Source organism: Octopus sinensis, linkage group LG12 (genome assembly GCF_006345805.1).
Source record: "Octopus sinensis linkage group LG12, ASM634580v1, whole genome shotgun sequence".
NCBI classification, from domain to species: Eukaryota; Metazoa; Mollusca; class Cephalopoda; order Octopoda; family Octopodidae; genus Octopus; species Octopus sinensis.
In genome coordinates this window covers 50,044,760-50,064,938 of record NC_043008.1, presented here as the reverse complement: position 1 = coordinate 50,064,938, position 20,179 = coordinate 50,044,760, and the positions used below count along the sequence as shown (strand labels likewise).

General features: G+C 38.1%; 1 protein-coding gene across 12 annotated transcripts in view; it reads left to right on the top strand.

Annotated features, from left to right (window-relative positions):
• The window catches only part of LOC115217838 (chloride channel protein 2), a 211,421-nt gene that overhangs the window by 108,971 nt on the left and 82,271 nt on the right, over nt 1-20,179 (top strand). For all 12 annotated transcript variants that reach the window (XM_036507945.1, XM_036507951.1, XM_036507949.1 and 9 more), the window contains 3 exons: nt 7,791-7,922; nt 14,265-14,393; nt 17,124-17,257. In XM_036507945.1, coding sequence (XP_036363838.1) covers nt 7,791-7,922; nt 14,265-14,393; nt 17,124-17,257 — 395 coding nt within the window. The remainder of the gene's footprint in view (nt 1-7,790; nt 7,923-14,264; nt 14,394-17,123; nt 17,258-20,179) is intronic.

The window sequence follows — 20,179 nt, the reverse complement described above, 5'->3', positions numbered from 1 at the left end:
AACAGCCCAACACACTAAGAACTTCATATGTAGCCTAATGTAGCTGTGGTAAGAAGCTTGCTTCCCAACCACATGGTTCCAGGTTCAGTCCCACTGTGTGGCACCTTGGCCAAGTGTCTTCTACTATAGCCTTGGGCCAACCAAAGCTTTGTAAGTGGATTTGGTAGACTGACACTGAAAGAAGACCATTGTGTATATATATGTATGTATATTTACATGTGTGTGTCTTTGTGTCTGTGTTTGCCCTTCCCCCACCATTGCTTGACAAGCGATGTTGATGCGTTTACGTCCCTGTAACTTAGCGGTTCAGCAAAAGAGAATGATAAAATAAATACTAGGCTTACATAGAATAAGTCTTGGGGGCTGGTTTCTTCGACTAATGGTGGTGCTCCAGCATGGCCACAGTCAAATGACTGAAATGTGTAAAACAGTAAAAGAGTACCATATATGTATATATGCACACACACACACATACACATAACGATACACTCACACACACAAATATGTGTATATATACATGTGCATGTAAATATATCTCTAAAATATACACACACACACAAAAGTACACATGTACTTAGAGTGACTCTGATGCTTACACTTGTGTAGAGATAAGTTTTGGTTTGGTACTGGAATAATTCCTTCAACCCTTTTGTTATTGTATTTATTTTGAGATGCTCTGTGTTTCTTTCAATTACTTTAGATATTACAAAGAATTTAGTAAAATAACTTAGTTATCATTAAGCTAGTGTTAAGAACATAAATTGTGACTAAGGTTTGGTGGAAGATTTTGATTCAAAACTTAGGAAAACAAGACATTTGTACTACAAAGCTAGAGGCGGTTTTAGCTGGGTTGGTATCAAAAGGGTTAAACACACATCTACATTTGGGCAGATAGAGATTAGAAGCAGTTGGAAGGGTGTGGACTGAAGGAAATTTAGGCTATTATTTCTAGCATATAGAGTAACCACACTGAGGTCTCCTTCTCTTATATCTTCTGCTGATTATTTTTCTTATTAACCCTTTTGTTACCATATTTCTTAGTTACCATTAAGCTGGTGTTAGGAACATAAATTGTGACTAAGGTTTGGTGGAAGATTTTAATTCAAAACTTATGAAAACAAGACATTTGTATTACAGAGCCAGAGCTGGTTTCAGTTGGGTTGGTAATGAAAGGGTTAACTGGGTTTGTCAGCTGATTTAATACCACTGCCGCCTGTCACCTGTCACCTTAGGTGCCTTTAGCAGAGTCCACTCTGTTGCAAACATTTGAGCCATGTCTCTGTTTTTAGGTTACCTTTCTCTTTCTCTGCTACCAGTCTTGGAGCCCTGTAACAAGTCATGGGCACAGTATTCCCTCCTAACTGAAAGATAAAATACACACACACTCACATGAGTCTTGTGTGGTTTCTGTATGCGTGTGTGTGTGTGTGGTGTGTGTGTGTGTGTATGTATGTATGTATGTATGTATGTATGTATGTATGTATGTATGTATGTATGTATGTATGTATGTATGTATGTAGTCATATATATCTTGTCTGTTACTTGTTTCAGTCACAGGACTACAGCCATGTTGAGGCATTACCTTGAAGGGTTTAATCCAGGGGTTCTCAATCATTTTTTATCTATGGACCCCTTTGATTTCTATTTTATTCTGGTGGACCCCCCATAGCTATTCAACATTTAAAACTAGTTTCATAGTAACTTATTTCCTAATTCCTATCTTATTTTTTCACATATTGACTTGTGGAGGTTGAATTATGTAAAATGTTGAAGAAACCCAGCTGTTTCTTACAATACTTATCAATACATACATTTAAAGCAAACTTTTTTCAGGGGCCCTTAAAATACAATTGTAGATCCCCAATTTACTACTTCGTTGCGTGGACCTCCAAAACCTTATATAGACCCTCAAGGGCCATATGGATCCTGGGTGAGAACCACTGGTTTAGTCAAAGGAAATGAACTCAGTAATTATCTTTTTAAGCCTAGTACTTATTCTATCAGCCTCTTTTTGCTGACCCAGTAAGGGATGTAAACAAACCAACACTGGTTGACAAGTGATGATGGAGGACAAACACAAAGATACACACACACACACCCACATATCAAGGGCAGAAGAATGCAGCTGGTGGGGAATGTCCTATGAATGGGGGACAATGTCCCAGCAAGAACAGCAATGACATGGTAACCAACTGGAAGGAAGAGACCAAATGGTCAACCAAAGAAAACTTGGAGATCCACTTTAAAAGATGACCTGTGCAGCTGTGGCACAAATTGCTTTCAAGATGCAACCCTTGCCAAATGCAGAAAAAGATGGAAGATCATGGTAGCCCATTGCTGGGAGTCTGGAGAAACCAAATGACTAATATGTACAGGATTGGTGATGCAGACAAGAAAAAAAGAACTCAAAACATGAATAAGTGTATATTCTTTTTTATTGATATTTAGCAAAAGTGTCAGAGTGACTCAAGGGCTGAGAGTTTCATTTGTTGGCACTTATCAAACTAGTTACAAATTGAGGGGTTGTGAATTTATCTACAAGTGATAATAGTATTTCCCTAGATAGTTCTGGAACAAATTATAAAATCAATTACAATGTCATGTGAATAATGCATATTTTAAAAAATAATTCAGCTGTTATGTCATTCAATAAGTAAATACATAAAACATTTGAGTGTGGTCATTGCCAGAACTGCCTGACTGGCCCTTGTGCCGGTGGTACATAAAAGCACCCACTACACTCTTGGAGTGGTTGGCATAAGGAAGGGCATCAAGCTGTTGAAACTTTGCCAGATCAGATTGAGCCTGGTGCAGCCTCTGGCTCAGTCAAACCGTTCAACCCATGCCAGCATGGGAAGCGGACGTTAATGATGATGATGATGGATAAATAGAGACATAAGCAGAATTTGTGCATATTTACACACACATAAATGAGGCATGATGAGCTTCTTTCAGTTTCTGTCTACCAAATCCACTTACAAAGTTTTGGTTGGCCTGGGGCTATAGTAGAAGACACTTGCCCAAGGTGGTGCACAGTAGGTCTTTTCAACCACACGGTCATGCCTGTGCCTACACACACACACACACACACACACACATTCAGTATAAGTTGAGAAATCCAATCTCTCTCTTCATACAAAGAGGACACTTCCCTGTTGAGACCAGTCTTCTACTTAAAAACCCTTCCCAACAAGAAATACTTGGGTTTAGGTTACGGTGAATTCCTCAACTAATAAAATGTGTGTGTGTGTGTATATGTCTATACACGCATTCATATAATATATATCTTTTGTAATCCCATTATCCATCCATCCATCTACCTATCTGTGTGTATGTAGGTACTGTAAGTTTAGAGGGAATACTTGATAAGTGTAAGCACTTATATATGCCAGATAGTGGCTGTGTGTATGTGTATACACTCATTTATACAATACACATTTTTGTAATCCCATCAACACCTACTCACCCCAACTCTGTCTCTCTTTCTCTACTTCCTTCTCTCTCTCTCTCTCCCTCTTTCAACCTTCCTCTTTCTTCCTAGTTTTAATAACACCTCATTGTGAGTTACATATTATTTCCTTTCTTTGTCTTTTTATTGGAAGAGTTTACCTGCAAAGACATTAACACCTATGTACAAACATATATCCCACCAGCCTGTACACAGGCACAGGTATGGCTGCGTGGTAAGAAGCTTGCTTCCTAACTACATGGTCCTGGGTTCAGTCCCACTGCATGGCACCTTGGGCAAGTGTCTTCTAACATAGCCTCAGGCCAACCAATTCCTTGTGAGTGGATATAATAAATGGAAACTGAAATAGCCTGTTATGTATATATATATATTTGTATGTGTGTGTGTGTGTGTGTGTGTGTGTGTGTGTGTGTGTGTGTGTGTATATATATATATATATATATATATATATAAATGGAACAAAAACGCAATAGAGGACATTAAAACATTCAGACAGATAGACAATACAAAGGCGGACAAGAGAAACAACAGTTAGAAGGACAGGTAAAAAAAAGCGGGTCATTTGTAGCCTTCTTTCTTCAGTCAAGTACCAGGCATCATGACCATTTCAGGCAGTTACACTTGAGGTGGTTCGATCTGGTTGCCTCCAAAAAAGTCTAAGCTAAGAGCATTAGACCCCGTTGTAAGAAAGCTAGCGAATGTGTGCGACAACAAAGACAAAAAAAGCAAGCAAACAAACAAACAAAAACGGAGAACATAATACACAATTACGAATACAAACAACTATGCATTTGTGTGTCTTTGTAGCTGTGTTTGACCCTCCCCACTGCTTGACAACCAGGGTTAGTGTATTTATGTCCCCCCACCCCCATAATTTATTGGTTCGGCAAGAGAGACTGATTGAATAAGTACCAGGCTTTAAAAAAGGGAACAAATACAAAAAATGAGAACTTGGGTTGGTTCATTTAAGTAGAAATTATTCAAGGTGGTGCCCCAGCATGGCCACAGTCTAACGAGTGAAGTGCTCACATGCTAGCATAGAAACAAACCCATGCACACATAAGGTAACCACATACACATACAAGCATATAACCTTTGAGATGTGCACACTCACATAGAAATGCACACATGCATACAGAGAAGTGTACAAACACATTTATTCTTTTATTCTTTTACTTGTTTCAGTCATTTGACTGTGACCATGCTGGAGCTCGCCTTTTGTCGAGCAAATCGACTCCAGGACTTATTCATTGTAAGCCCAGTACTTACTCTATCGGTCTCTTTTTACCGAACCGCTAAGTTATGGTGACGTAAACACACCAGCATTGGTTGTCAAGCGATGTTGGGAGGGACAAACACAGACACACACACATATACATATATACGACAGGCTTCTTTCAGTTTCCGTCTACCAATTCCACTCACAAGGCTCTGGTCGGCCTAAGGCTATAGTAGAAGACACTTGCCCAAGGTGCCATGCAGTGGGACTGAACCCGGAACCATGTGGTTGGTAAGCAAGTTACTTACCACACAGCCACTGCTGCGCCTACACTTACATAGAAACACGTATGCATGCATAGAAACACACACATACGTACATATACATAGGAACACACAGACATGTATAAAAACAGATGGGGGCATGTGTAGACACACAGACATATGCATAGATACACAAACAGGTGTGTACATAAAAGCACGTGCATGCTCATACACGGAAGTGTGCATAGATGCAAACATGGAAAAATACGCAGACACATGCATAAACACACACATAACACGCATAGAAACACTCATGCACAGATGCATACACGGAAATACCTACACACAGACACATACATAGAAACATATACAGACGCATACTTAAAAATACACAGATGCATTCATAGAAACACACACACCTTGCACTATTCCGTGTATTAAGAAATCAATTTGCTTTAGGTTGTAAATTGTTAATCTCTATATATATAAACGGCAGTTTGTCTGTGCGTGTTTCTGTGTGTCTGTTTGCTTGTACCCTCACCCTGACCATGGCTTTTCAACCGATTCTGATGAAACTTGACACACACATAGCCCAATGTCATAATTCAAAACTAACGCAGCGAATTTTGAAAAGTTCCCCCAGTTCTGAAAAAAATCAATAAATTCGACATGGGGTCGAGAATCAGAAACAACCCCAAAATGTCTAGGGGACGCAACTCCACCTTTTTTAACTAAAAAAATTTACCATCATTTTTTCCCATTTTTTTGCTATTTTTTGGCTATAACTTTCTAAAAATGCTTTATAGTTATTTCCCTTACAAACCTGAGCAACGCCGGGCGATACTGCTAGTTAGGTTATAAATTGTTAATTACTATTTGGTGATGGATTTCATTGAATGTTTACACTTGCAGCAAAGCCAACATTATGACTGTAACAGTCTCTTGTCTTCATGTCGGCACACACTTTGCTGTGCAGGTACAGGCATGGCTGTGTTGTTGTGGAGAGGCTTTCTTTGCAACCATGTGGTGTTAGGTTCTGTCCCGCAGTGTGGCATTTTGGGCAGTGTCTTCTACCATAGCCCCTGGCCAATCAAAGCCTTACAAGTTGATTTGGTAGGTGGAGACTGAGAGAAACCTAGCGTATATATATGTGTGGTGTGTATCTATCTATCTATCTATCTATCTATCTATCTATCTATATATATAATATATTTATATATATATATATTATATATATATATTATATCTATCTATATATATAGTACAAAGTAAGATAGGGGTTATAAGGGTAACCCACTTAGAAGAAATAAGGTACTCATGGATCTGGATGGTTGTGCATTTACAGATTTTTATTAATATGTCACATGTTTTTATAAATCATATATTAGCGCTTGCATCCATCTACTCTAGTAGATTCTTCAGATTTCTGAAGAATCTACTAGAGTAGATGCAAGTGCTCCTGAATCCTCCTGGTGTCTAAGATAGTTGAAGATTTCTTGGTAGCTAATGGCAGAGCCATTCCATATTCTGGGACTACATCATCATCATCATTTAACGTCTGTTTTCCTTGCTGGCATGGGTTGGATGGTTTGAAATGGAGTTAGCTAGCAGGGAGCTGTCCAGACTCCAATTGTTTGTTGTGGTATGGTTCCTATGGCTGGTTGCCCTTCCTAACACCAACCACTTAACAGAGTGTACTGGGTGCTCTTTACATGTTACCGTGACGGGTGTGTTTATGCAGCCCTGGTATGGGTGCTTTTTATGAATATATATATATATATATATACAAATTGAGATAGGGGTTGTAAATGTACACTGATTTGTTCTGCTTTTTTATATTTAACCCTACAGTCTCTTATGTGGTGGTTTAATAAAGTATGTGATTGAGTATTATCTGGTAATTGATATTTGATTTAGATGTATTTCTCCATTTTCTTATCTTGTATATATATATATATATATATATACAGACATGCAGGAAGTAAATAGACACCTTTAATTTTGAAAATCTTTTATATGATATTAATTGGTTGGAGAGGTTTTCTTCTAGCTGCTTGTCCATAATACCCAAGCTTATGCAGATATGTAACACACATCTAGCTGTTTTGCAATGTCAGAAGCTTTCAAATGGGGTTTGTTTTCCAAAATTCTCTTCACATAGTGAAGCTTCCTTTCTGAGGGCACAGCTCAGCCGGGACGAGAATCTGTTGATTCTTTTCCATGGCTTTTGAATTGCACTCTAATTCTATTAATAATAGCAAGAGGAATTTAAAGATTTTTGGCAATTTTTCGCTGGCTGAGACCACCCTCAGATTGCCCAATGATACGACCTCTTTGAAAATCTGACAGTTCTGCTGAATTTTTTGTGTGTAGTATGGTTACTCTTTGCAAATGCTTAATATAATGGCACCTGGAATGAGAAAGAATAATTACATTGTAAATTCTACACCACTGAAAACATATTAAGACCTTTAGGTCGAAAATTTTAAAAACTAAAGGTGTCTATTTACTTCTTGCATGTCTGTGTGTGTATATATATATATATATATATATAAAGTTCAGCAACAATTTAGATTCAAATGAATATGGCACTTAATTTAGATGCACCAGAATTTTTTATGGTGTTACCCATAAAAATTTGCGGGGTGATTATAATCAAAAAATAAGCAACAAGGATGAATAAATATTTACAGCTTTTAATAAAATGTTGTAGTATGAAACAATTGTACTAAATTACCAGATTCATCCTTGTTGCTTATTTTTTGTATATATATATATATATGTATATATAAATACACATAATATATTTACTATGTATATATTCACTATTTATTTTCAGAACAATGTATCCGACTTCGAGACATTATTTTTCACAAAATTGGAGAAGATTGGGTGTTCTTAGCTTTATTAGGAATTATAATGGCCTTGATGAGTTTTACAATGGATTACGTCATTGAAAAATGCCAGGAAGGTGAGCCTGTGTTTTCTGTTTTCAACCTTTTGCCTTTAAAGAATACATCAATATTTATGTTGTCGTTGTCAAATAATATTGAGGAAGATTCATCTTCAATGGAACCTTAAATCATCCTCAGTTTGTTTTGTGCATGTTTTTTATCATTTTTTTTCCTGTTCTTGTTTTTCCTTTTCTTTTCTTCTTTCCCTTTTTGATTTTTATATTTCTACTTTTCTTACATGGAAAATGTGGAGGGGACAGGTGGAGGAGGAGATTGTGAGGGTTGGCTTGAGGAGGGAGGATGCCAAAACCCGGGCGAGGTGGTGTGAGAGTGGTTGCTGAAAAAGTGAGATAGGTCCGGTCACCCCTGTTAACAGGGACAAATCTGGGTTTAAAATATTGGACATCTATCAATCGATTCATCAAGTTTTTTTTTATTGATTTATATTGTCGCTTAGCCCAAGGTGCCATGCAGTGAGATTGAACCTGAAACTGCATGGTTGCAAAGTGAGCTTCTTAACCATACAGTCATGCCTGCATCATATATCATTGTTTTTTTATTCTGATTTTAAAACAGTTTTGTGTGATATCAGGGAGATTTGGTTGCTATTTCTAGCAAGTTGAGTAACCACGTAGAGGCTTCCACATTATTTTAATATTTTTAATGTCAGCGCCTTTTATAGAGTTATAAAACTTGATGCGTTAAATATAACCAACTCCTTGTAGCTGCAGATGTGGCTGTGTGGTTAGCACTGTGAGGTTAGAACAAAGTTTGCTTCCCAAACACATGGTTTCAGGTTCAGTCCCACTGTATGGCACCTTGGGCAAATATTTTCAACTAAGCCCAGCGAGTGGATTTGGTAGACAGAAACTGAAAGAAGCCTGATATATATGTGTGTGCTTGTGTGTGTATGTGTCTGTGTGTACATATATATGTGTGTGTGTGTGTGTGTGTGTGTGTGTGTGTGTGTGTGTATATATGTATGTGTGTGTGTATAATGTATATATATCTACATTTGTGCCTGGTGTTGGTTTGTTTATGTTTCCTATAACTTAGTGGTTCAGCCACAGAAAGCAGTAATAGAGGAACAGACTTGAAATAAAATAAGTTCTGGGGTTGATTTGTTTGACTGGATACATCAAGGCAGTGCCCCAGCATGGCCACAGTCCAGTGACTGGAACAAATAAGGCATGGAAGCTAAGATACTCTTAGCACTTAGTGAACGTGTTATATTTTCCAGTGACCTGTTTGGATGTAAGTCACATGCTCAGAATCGTATAAACCATTTATGCTTATTACTAATCTTTCCTATATACAACGAAGACTTTAATTAGTTTTACGCTTTCCACTGAGTTTACCAAGTGCAAAGTGAGTGCATTAGAACTTTTGGCAGACTGACTGTGGCGCTTGAAAGTACATTACTCGGCTGTATTGAAACTGCTTGTCAAGGCCACAATTTCTGGCATTGAACTTCAGATGTGGCAGCTAAGATTTGTTTACTCATCTGTTGTTAGAAAATAACTACAATACCTAACATGGAATTGAATGAAATGTAAAAAACTGTAAGCAGTCAAACAGCTTGCAAGAAATAACAGCTAAATCTACCTTGAAGCAGGCATTACTGTCTTCGGTAAACAAGGTTACATTGAACTAAGTAGGTGCAAAATGATTTTCTTAATCACATAGCAATTTGCCAGGATTTGAACCAAGGACATCTGTTTGTTTTATGTCTGTTTATCCATACTGACATGGGTTAGATGAATACATTACTGAGGCATTGCCTTATAACTGAATGCCCTCCTTGTTGCTAACTCTTAATTGTTTTTCAAGTAAGGGATTGAGGGGAGCAGAACATTTTAAGTATCCTGCTACCTCTAACATTTGTCAACTGTGCTGTGTTCTTTTATTGGCCCCAGAGATACAAAAGTACAAGGCAGAATCAATCTGGATGGCTTTTGAAGTGTGGACATAAACAGGTTCAATGGGGAGGTAGAGTTCATAATTTATGGCTGTAGACTGTGGGAACACTTAAAGATTTGTTAGTTTGCTGTGCTGAACTGTAAACTTTCACCCTTTAGCATTTAACCCAGCCATATCCGGCCCAAATATTCTACCTGTTTTATATCCAAAGTGACCAGATCCAGCCTCTCACACAAACCTTACAATGTCCTTCTAAAAATCATCGATCACATCATCAAAGTCTTGAAGCTAAAAGATAATACATAATTAATTCCAAACAGTGTGAATAAATAAGGATTACATTTAACAGATTAATCCGAATGCTTGGGGATTAAATGGGGTGTGGAGGAGAAAACACTGAAGGGGAAATCGTTTAAATGTACCTTGCAGGTGGCACGTAAAAAAACCATTTTGAACGTGGCCATTGCTATAGACTGGCCCTCGTACCGGTGGCACGTAAAAGTACCCACTACACTCTTGGAGTGGTTGGCGTTAGGAAGGGCATCCAGCTGTAGAAACTCTGCCAGATCAGATTGGAGTCTGGTGCAGTCAAATTGTCCAACCCATGCTAGTATGGAAAGCGGACGTTAAACGATGACGATGATGATGATGATGATGATGATGTGTGTGTGTGTGTGTGTGTGTGTGTGTGTTGAAATGATGATGTTGATTCATTGGAGGCCATTGCAATAATGAGAATTTTATTCTTATGTTTTTCATTACTGAAGTTTATTGCTTTTTATTTCCTGCTAATGAAATATAGATTCAGAAAACAAATCTTTTTTTGCTGTATGCAGTGTCATATTTAATGCTGTTGGCTGGTCGAATGAAATCTGACTACAAACCGGGACTAACCCCTGAGCTCTAAATTAACAACCTGCAATATAATGGATCCTTCATTGGCTTACTACATGAAGCTACATGAAGCTCCATGAAACTATAGTTTTCAGCAGGCCATGGCATTCCAATCAGTAAAAGGACATTACTTTTTTTTTGTCAATTTTTTCTATTACAACTATTAGTTGTCTGTTTGCTATAGATTTGCCTCTTTCATCACAGATAGCTTAGCACTACATAATCACTGTCAAGCTAATTAATTGACTAATTGATGTACTCTTATACATCAGAGAGGTGGAGGACTAGAATCGTTGATATTGGTCATCATCAATAACAACAAAACAACACATGAATATCTTTTATCTTTTACTTGTTTCAGTCATTCAGCTGTGGTTGTGCTGGGACACCGCTGCCTTGAAGAATTTTTAGCCAGATAGATTGGTCCCAGTACATTTAAAAAATTATTTTAGCTGGGTACTTATTGTATCAGTCTCTTTTTCTGAACTGCTAAGTTATGGGGACATAAACACATCAATACCAGTTGTCAAGTAATGGTGGAGTACAAAGACAAATATAACACACACACACACGCATGTATGTACGATGGGCTTCTTTCAGTTTCTATCTACCAAGGCTTTGGTTGGCTCGGGGCTGTAGTAGAAGACACTTGCCCAAGATGCTCTGCAGTGGGACTGAACCCAGGACCATGTGGTTGGGAAGCAAGCTTCTCACCACACAGCCACGCCTGTGCTTATAAGTACTTTCCGTCAATAAAAAAAATCTCTGTGCGGCCAATTCAACTAGAAAAGCATTGAATTAAGACCATATTAACACAAATCTTTTTTGCACATTTCAGATCCCTCTCTTTCCCTCTCTTTCTCTCTCTCTCTCTCTCTTTTGTCTGTTCCCATCTTTCACCACTCATCCCTCTCTGCTCACCCCCATCCCTGCCACCACCACCATCAATCATCAATATTTAATCTATTGACCATTTGTGTAAATGGTGCGAGTTGCTGTTGACACATCCTATTTATTAATTAATCTTATTAGATTTGACCATATTTCGCTTGTTTGTTTGTTTGTTTATCGTATACAATTATGTAGTTAATTATATATATATGCATGTGTGTGTGTGTGTGGTGTGTGTGTGTGTGTGTGTGTGTGTGTATTATGCATTATGTATGATTGATTTTATTCTGAGCTAAAAAGCAAAGAAATGCTGAATACACCCTTGTGTTAGAAGCGTGTAGAGTTTGCTGTATTTGTTAGTTATATACATAATGTATACACACATCCATCCATGCATCATATGTATGGGTGTATATGTATCATCATCATCATTATGATATGTGTATGATATGGATGAGTGTTTGTGTGTAAACACATCTCTCCACACACACACACACACACACACACACACCACACACACACACACACACACACACACACACCACACACACACACACACACATATACCAGAGTAAGCACATAAATGCAAAATAAGGTGGGAAAAATAGTACTCAAATACCAAGGGTAGAGTAATACGCTTTATTGAAAAGCAGCAAAAATATCACAAAAACTGTTACTCAGAGTTTCATGTTCCTGTTCATTGAGCAGTTTTGTTTAGAATCTAAGCCCGATGAACGGGAACGTGAAACTCTGAGTAACAGTTTTTGTGATATTTTTGCTGCTTTTCAATAAAGTGTATATATATATATATATATATATATATATATACAGTCACAAATTCTGTCTCCTTCATACTTTTCCCTTATCTTTCTCTCACCCTCTCACTTCTATTCTAGCCTTTCTATACTACTTTTCTCTCTCCCTCTTGTACTCCTAGTCTTTCTCCTTCCCCTTCATCCACTTCCCCCTTTTTTCTCTGTCACTCCCTCTCCCTGCTGTTGTCACATGACCAACGGCCAGTTGCGCTTTCTCTTCCCTTAGACTGGTCCCTTAGTTGACCACTTGCAAATTCTGTCTCTCCGTCCTTCATCCTTCAAGACATTTTCTAAGTGCTATCCTCTATTCTCTTCTCCTTGGCCCCAAGGCCATATTTTGTTCGACTGTTCATCCTTGTCCATCGTCCTAAATCACACTCATTTTGCTTGTTTTGTTTTGTTCTATTTGCTCTTGTCTCTAATTCTACGCAAGAAAACATTTTTTCTGTGGGCACCGTCAATTGGGAAGCATTCAGTTTTATTATTAAAGGTGCGAAACTGAACTGTACCGTTGGTCAATAACTGACGAAGAATTATGGACCTTCTGGTTGTCTCCTGTTCATTTTTACATTTAGTATATGTTATGTCGTTTGTTTATACATTTTTCATTTATATATGTATGAGTGTGTGTGTGTGTGTGCGCGTGTATTTATGTGTATAATCATTATACCGAGGTGGATTTTGTCATTCCTCCTTACAGAGTCAATGAAATAAGTCCCAGTTAAGTAACGGGGTCGATGTAATTGACTTACCCCCTCCTCTGAAATTGCTGGCCTTGTGCCAAAATCTGAAAGCATTCTTCTTATTGTTTATTAAGGCATCAAGCTGGCAGAATTGTTAACGTGTCAAACAAAATGCTTCTAAGCATTTTGTTTGTTTCCACATTGAGTTCAAATTTCACTGAGGTCGACTTTGCCTTTCACCCTTTTGGGATTGATCAAATATGTACCAGTTGAATGCTGGGGTTGATATAATTGATATATTTCTTCTCCTGAACTTGCTGGCCTTGTGCTAGAATTTGAAACTATTACTATTGGCATTGGTGTTAGTGATGGTGCCACATAAAATGCACAGGTAATGGTGCCATGTAAAAAGCATTTGTGATGGTGTCATCGAAAAAAAGCACCCAGTACACTCTAAAGTGGTTGGCATTAGGAAGGGCATCCAGCTGTAGGAAGCAAGCCAAAAACAGACTATGGAACCAGGTGTGGGAGCCTCTGGCCTTGCCAGTACCTGTCAAGTTGTCAACCTATGAAAAAGAAGTTGTTAAATGATGATGGTGATGATGATACTGATGTTATTTGTCACTATTATTATTATTATTATTTTTATTTTTTTTATTATTATTATTATTAGTCCAACCCATGCTAGCATGGAGAACGGACGTTAAACGATGATGATGATTATTATATTTTAGAAGGATTGACATAACTCTTCGTATTGTCTAATATTATTATTATTATTCTATGTTTGACTTTTGCTTTATATTTGTACAAGTTGGCTCCAAGTCTCACCCAGAGACCTCAAGAGACAACAGGTTGGAAGTTCATGTTGTTGTTATGCCTAGTGTGCCATATATTTGGGGGGGGGGGAGTTTTTGGTGTTGTACTAATGAATGTTTAAAAAAAAAATTTTTTTTTTTTTTTTTTAAACCGAAAATTATGTTTGTTTTAAACCTTGAGATTACATAGAAAGTATTTTGCGTAGGATATGAGCAGTTCCCATGAGCACTATCTTTTGAATTTCTGCCATTTTTGGGTTTCCTGGTATTATTATTATTATTATTATTATTATTATTATTATTATTATTAATATTATGTTGTTTTCAATCTTTTCCAGCAAAAATCTGGCTCTTTGAGGAGTTGTCCTTCTCTTTAGCATTACAGTTTGTGGCCTGGGTCACGTACTCATTAATGTTCATTCTCTTTGCTACCGGCTTTACACACCTTGTCTCGCCTCAGGCAATAGGTAAGTGTCAAGTTCTTCTCTTCTCTTATTTTGATTTTCTTCTTATAAACACACTTGTACACGCATATTCTGTTTTTTTTTTTATTTATGGTGAGCCTCTGAATAGCACAGCCAGTCATTGAACAATGATGGAAATATCATAAGGGAGACTTGTGTCTTGTGGCAGTTCGCAGCATCTGTCCCTCTCATCTCTGTGGCCGAAGAGGAGGAGATAAACACTCCCAAATGCATTATCCGACAGCTTGGTTAAGGAAAGCTGTGTGCTGGTTTGGTGTATTTACACCTATTTGTCTGCAGTGAGAAATCTTCTCCATCACAAAATACAGGGATTGGCCCTCTCACAGGTTCGAATCTGCCTCAAGCATATTTGAACTTTTTGTATTTGCACCTATTTTGTACCCTTGTTTCTAGGTGCAGGAGTGGCTGTGTGGTAAGTAGCTTGCTTACCAACCACATGGTTCCGGGATCAGTCCCACTGCGTAGCACCTTAGGCAAGTGTTTTCTGCTATAGTCTCGGGCCGACCAAAGCTTTGTGAGTGGATTTGGTAGACGGAAACTGAAAGAAGCTCGTCGTATATATGTATATATATATATAAGTGTGTGTGTATATGTTTGTGTGTCTGTGTTTGTTCCCCAACATCGCTTGACAACCGATGCTGGTGTGTTTACGTCCCCGTAACTTAACGGTTTGGTAAAAGAGACCGATAGAATAAGTACTAGTCTTACAAAGGATAAGTCCTGGGGTCAATTTGCTCGACAAAAGACTGTGCTCCAGCATGGCCGCAGTCACATGACTGAAACAAGTAAAAGAGGTAAAAGAGAGTATACGTATAGGTGCTGGCATAGCTGCATGCTGAATGCATGTTTCCCACCAGGTGGCGCCTGAAGCATCAGGCATCTCCTTCCATAATCTTCGATTAACAAATGCCCTGTGAGTAAAATTTAGTTGCTGGAAACTGCACGGAAGCCCATTGTTATATCTGTGTGTTGTTTGTATTGTTGCTGTTTAACCCAACATCAGACCTGATTGAGCAGACCAATGACCAAAGACCTATTAGTCATAACCATTCTATCATTTTGTATCTCTCTGTCCATATTGGTGACTCTTTCCTTCTGTTCTATTTTTTTTAAGATAGTAGAGTAAGACTGGATATATTTCTAGCAAACTGAGCAACCACATAATGAGCTTCCTCATTAGGTTTTGTGGATATGTGTGTATGTATCATCATCATCGTTTAAGGTCCGCTTTCCATGCGAGCATGGGTTGGATGATTTTGACTGAGGGCTGGCGAACCAGAAGGCTGCACCAGGCTCCAATCTTGATCTGGCAGAGTTTCTACAGCTGGACGCCCTTCTTAACGCCAACCACTCCGAGAGTGTAGTGGGTGCTTTTTACGTGCCACCGGCACAGGGGCCAGTCAGGCGGTATATAAAGTGTGTGTATTTGTATGCGTATACATGAACTGTGTGTGTATGTATATAAAGTGCGTGTGTTTGTATGTACATACATGAATCGTGTGTAATGTGTGTGTATTTGTATGTGTATACATGAGCTGTGTGTGTATGTATGTGTATGAGATGGGTGCACATGTTAAGAGTTTATTATGTGCGCACATAAGATATGAGTGTACATATGAAGTATATATATTTGTATGTGCATACATAAACTGTGCATTTTTATTTATGCATGTACGTGGGAGATGTGTGTAACTGCAAGATGAGGTTAATAATAATAATAATAATAATAATAATAATAATAATAATAATAGAAATCGATCAATGGAAATTGCAGATGTGTTACCAGTGCCGGTGGCATGTCGATACTCTACTTGTGAAGACCCGTTAAGGCAAGTGAGGATCAGAATGGAAATCGATCAATGGAATTGCAGATGTGTTACCAGTGCCGGTGGCATGTCGATACTCTACTTGTGAAGACCCGTTAAGGCAAGTGAGGATCAGAATGGAAATCGATCAATGGAAATTGCAGATGTGTTACCAGTGCCGGTGGCATGTAAGAGAACCTTCCGTTTCGCGACCGTTGCCAGCACCGCCCCGTTTCGTGTCCGTTGCCAGCCTCACCTGGCCCTTGTGCCGGTGGCACATAAAAAGCACCATCCGTTCGTGGCCGTTTGCCAGCTCTGTCTGGCACCTGTGCGGGTGGCACGTAAAAAGCACCCACTACACTCACGGAGTGGTTGGCGTTAGGAAGGGCATCCAGCCGTAGAAACACTGCCAGATTTGACTGGGCCTGATGAAGCCTTCTGGCTTCACAGACCCCAGTAGAACCGTCCAACCCATGCCAGCATGGAAAACGGACGCTAAACGACGATGATGATGATGATGATGATGATGACTATAGGCACAAGGCCTGAAATTTTGGGGGAGGTGGGGGCCAGTTGATTCAATTGACTCCAGTATGCAACTGGTACTTAACTAATCGATCTTGAAAGGATGAAAGACAAAGTCGACCTTGACTGAATTTGAACGATGAAATGCTGCTAAGCATTTTGCCAGGCATGCTAATGATTCTGCCAGCTTCCTTCCTACAACATAAAATTTTGGAGAAGGGGGTTAGTTGATTAATTGACCCCTGTACTTGACTAGTACTTTATTTTGCTGATTGGCACTTTAAAGATTCTGCCTTAATTATGATAATGCTAATCAAAAAATAACGATTTCCTTAATTGGACGGTCTCTCAGTCTTATCTTTCTCTCTTGTTTCTTTCTCAGGTTCTGGAATTCCAGAGATGAAAACCATTCTTCGAGGTGTTGTCCTAAAGGAATATCTTACCTTCCGTACACTGGTTGCCAAAATTGTTGGCCTCTGTTCATCGCTGGGTAGCACATTGCCCCTGGGCAAAGAGGTAATTCAGTCATGCTTATTTATTTATTTTTTTAGGGGTTCAAAAATGGGAAATTGGAACCAAGTCTATGGAACTGAATGAACTTTGGAACTTGTGAGATGATAGTGATGATGATGGTGGCGGCTGCAGTCCTGTTTGTAGTGACTGGGGTGGTTGAGATGGTGGTGGTCATGATAGGGATTATGATGATTGTGATGTTGATCGTGATGATGATTGTGATGATGATCGTGATGGTGATGATGATGGTGCTGTTAAACGCTTTGCCTGGCATGCTAACAAGCCTGCCAGCTCGCCACCTTTGTGTGTGAGATGGTATTAAAAACTAGATTCGTTTGATTGTTTGCTTGATATCAATTTGATGTCAGTGATCAGTAATAATTGATGAGTGACATTAACAGGCATTAATAATTTAAATATTCCAGATTATTAACCTAATTCTCTTTTGTGTGCTTGCATGTTCTAGTTTCCTGCACTATTTTAATTAATCTAATTCCTAATTGTCTTAATATTCCCCTCTACCTACATATACATGTTTCTGTAAACTCTTTTGAAACCCTTTTTTATACAATACTAGCAGTATCACCCGGCGTTGCTCGGGTTTGTAAGGGAAATAACTATATAAGCATTTTTAGAGAGTTATAGCCAAAAAGTAGCAAAAAATGCATTAAAAATGGAAAAAAAAATGATGGTAAATTTTTTTTAAAAATCGTTGACTCATCGTAGACATTTTTAGAGAGTTACTTCCCTTATATAATAGCGAAAAAATGCATTAAAATGGAAAAAAAATGATGGTAAATTATTTTTTAAATCGTAGACTCATCGTAGACGCGCGCTAATACCCAGAAGGGCTCGATATGAATCACGACTATAAGATACCCGGTTTTGGTTAAACTGCACCGCAAAATGTGGGAGTAGTTAGGAATCTAAATCGTAGGAGACAGACACACAACTTCACTTTTATATATAAAGATTTCTATGCACTTGACTTCTTTTTTGCTGGGAAAACTTAGTTTTGAATTAATCATGACTTATGTCATATCTTTGAGATTTTGATGATGTGATTGTTTATCTTTAGAATGACATTGTAGGGTAGGTATGAGACGCTGAATCTGGCCAGTTTGAACATAAAACAAAGTAGAATATTTGGGCTGAATATGGCCAGTTTAAATGTTAAAAGTTTATTGTACTACAGTGCCCTCGGCCAGTTAACCTGATTGTTGACCTCTAGACAATATTGTCTCTTCCTCTTTATTAGTCATTGCAGTTGTGTGTCATCAGCTGCACTTACTTCACTTAATTAACCCATTTAGTTTTTAATTAGGTCACCACCAGATCTCTACACGTCTTGCCTTAAACGTCTCTGATTGTAAAGGTGGTGCTGCAGTATGACCTTTGATGTGATGGCTAAGACAAATTTAAGAATATAAGAGCTAAAGTAAGATAAAAAAAATAATAACTAAATTGTCTTTGAGATTTGAACTCACTACCTTCATACACTGGGCTAGAAGTCATTAAGTACTTAGTCTTGTTGCTTCTATTTTCGTCATAATTTCTCAGATTTGTGTTAAGAATTTGAGGGAAAATTGTGTGGGAAGAAATATCTGACAAAAATGATAAGATAAATGCTAGAGTTTAAGGGAACTAGTGTTAGTCAATGTCAACAAAAACAAAACAAAAATTTATAAGCTAAAATATTTTAGTAAGAAATGAAATTTGTGCTGTGGAAGTGAATTTGCTAAACAAACAAGTTTGCTTTATGAGATTTGAGTTTAATATTGTAAGTTTCAGAGAGAAACATTGGGTTTGAATGTTGGGACAAAATAGTAGTTTTTGTGTATGGTGTTAAATTGCATCTGATAGTGGGACCCTGGTTTTTGGAGTTCTTGGATTTTGAAGAGCGTGAAACCACCTTTTAGACAGTATTGTTTCTAGGTCACCCTGCCATGGGTTAAATAGCATGTAACTAACCACTCATGAGATGCAGCATGGTGGATGTGAATTATTTCAGTAAATGAGTCTTATTGAATCAATGGCGAACATCCATAGATGCTGAATAGATGAACAGACAAGAAATTGCCAACAGCCAGGGTCAACCAGTTCAGTTAGCAAACCACTGCTGCCATCTGTGGTTGTGGTGTTTGCTGGTGAGATATTTCAGCTCATGAAAAAACAATGTGATTAAAACTCAAACCAAATATTCTGGCATGGAAGTTCTATGGTAAACATCCCATAAATATTCTATGGTAAACACATAACCTTTGTCAAGGAAGTCACCAAAATTGTTCATTGACTTCATGGTATGGGTAGGGGGAAGATACATGTTGAAATATGGGATGGTTACACAGATCAAAGGTCCTTTTGACCAGGGCAGACCTGGTGCTAAAATAGCAATATTCGGAAGAAGTGAATTTCTCCTGGCCTTTGCAGACGTTTTGGATATACAAAGTTCTAACGCCTGCTATTTTGCAGTTATTGTTATTGCAAATCTCTCATCAGGAGCATTCTAGCTGTGAACATTCCATCTTTTTTTGTATATCTAGAGCTATATTATGTAAAATATTGTAGACTACCATCAAGACTACGAAAAAACAAAAGATGAAGACAGGTGGTGTACAAAACAAACAGATGTATTAGTATAATGCTCAGGAATAGAAAGTCATTTAAGTTTCGAGCCTACGCTCTTCTACAGAAAAGGACGCAGAAAAAACAAGGAGAGAAAAAAATGTGTTTAGTGGCTAACAATCTATCATGACGACTATATATATATGTGTGTATATATATGTATATATATACACACATACATACACCTATATAAATGTGAATGTGTGTGGGTGTGCGCGCACGTGTGTGTGTGTGTGTGTGTGTGTATATATATTCATCCAACCCATGCCAGCATGGAAAATGGATGTTAAGCGATGATGA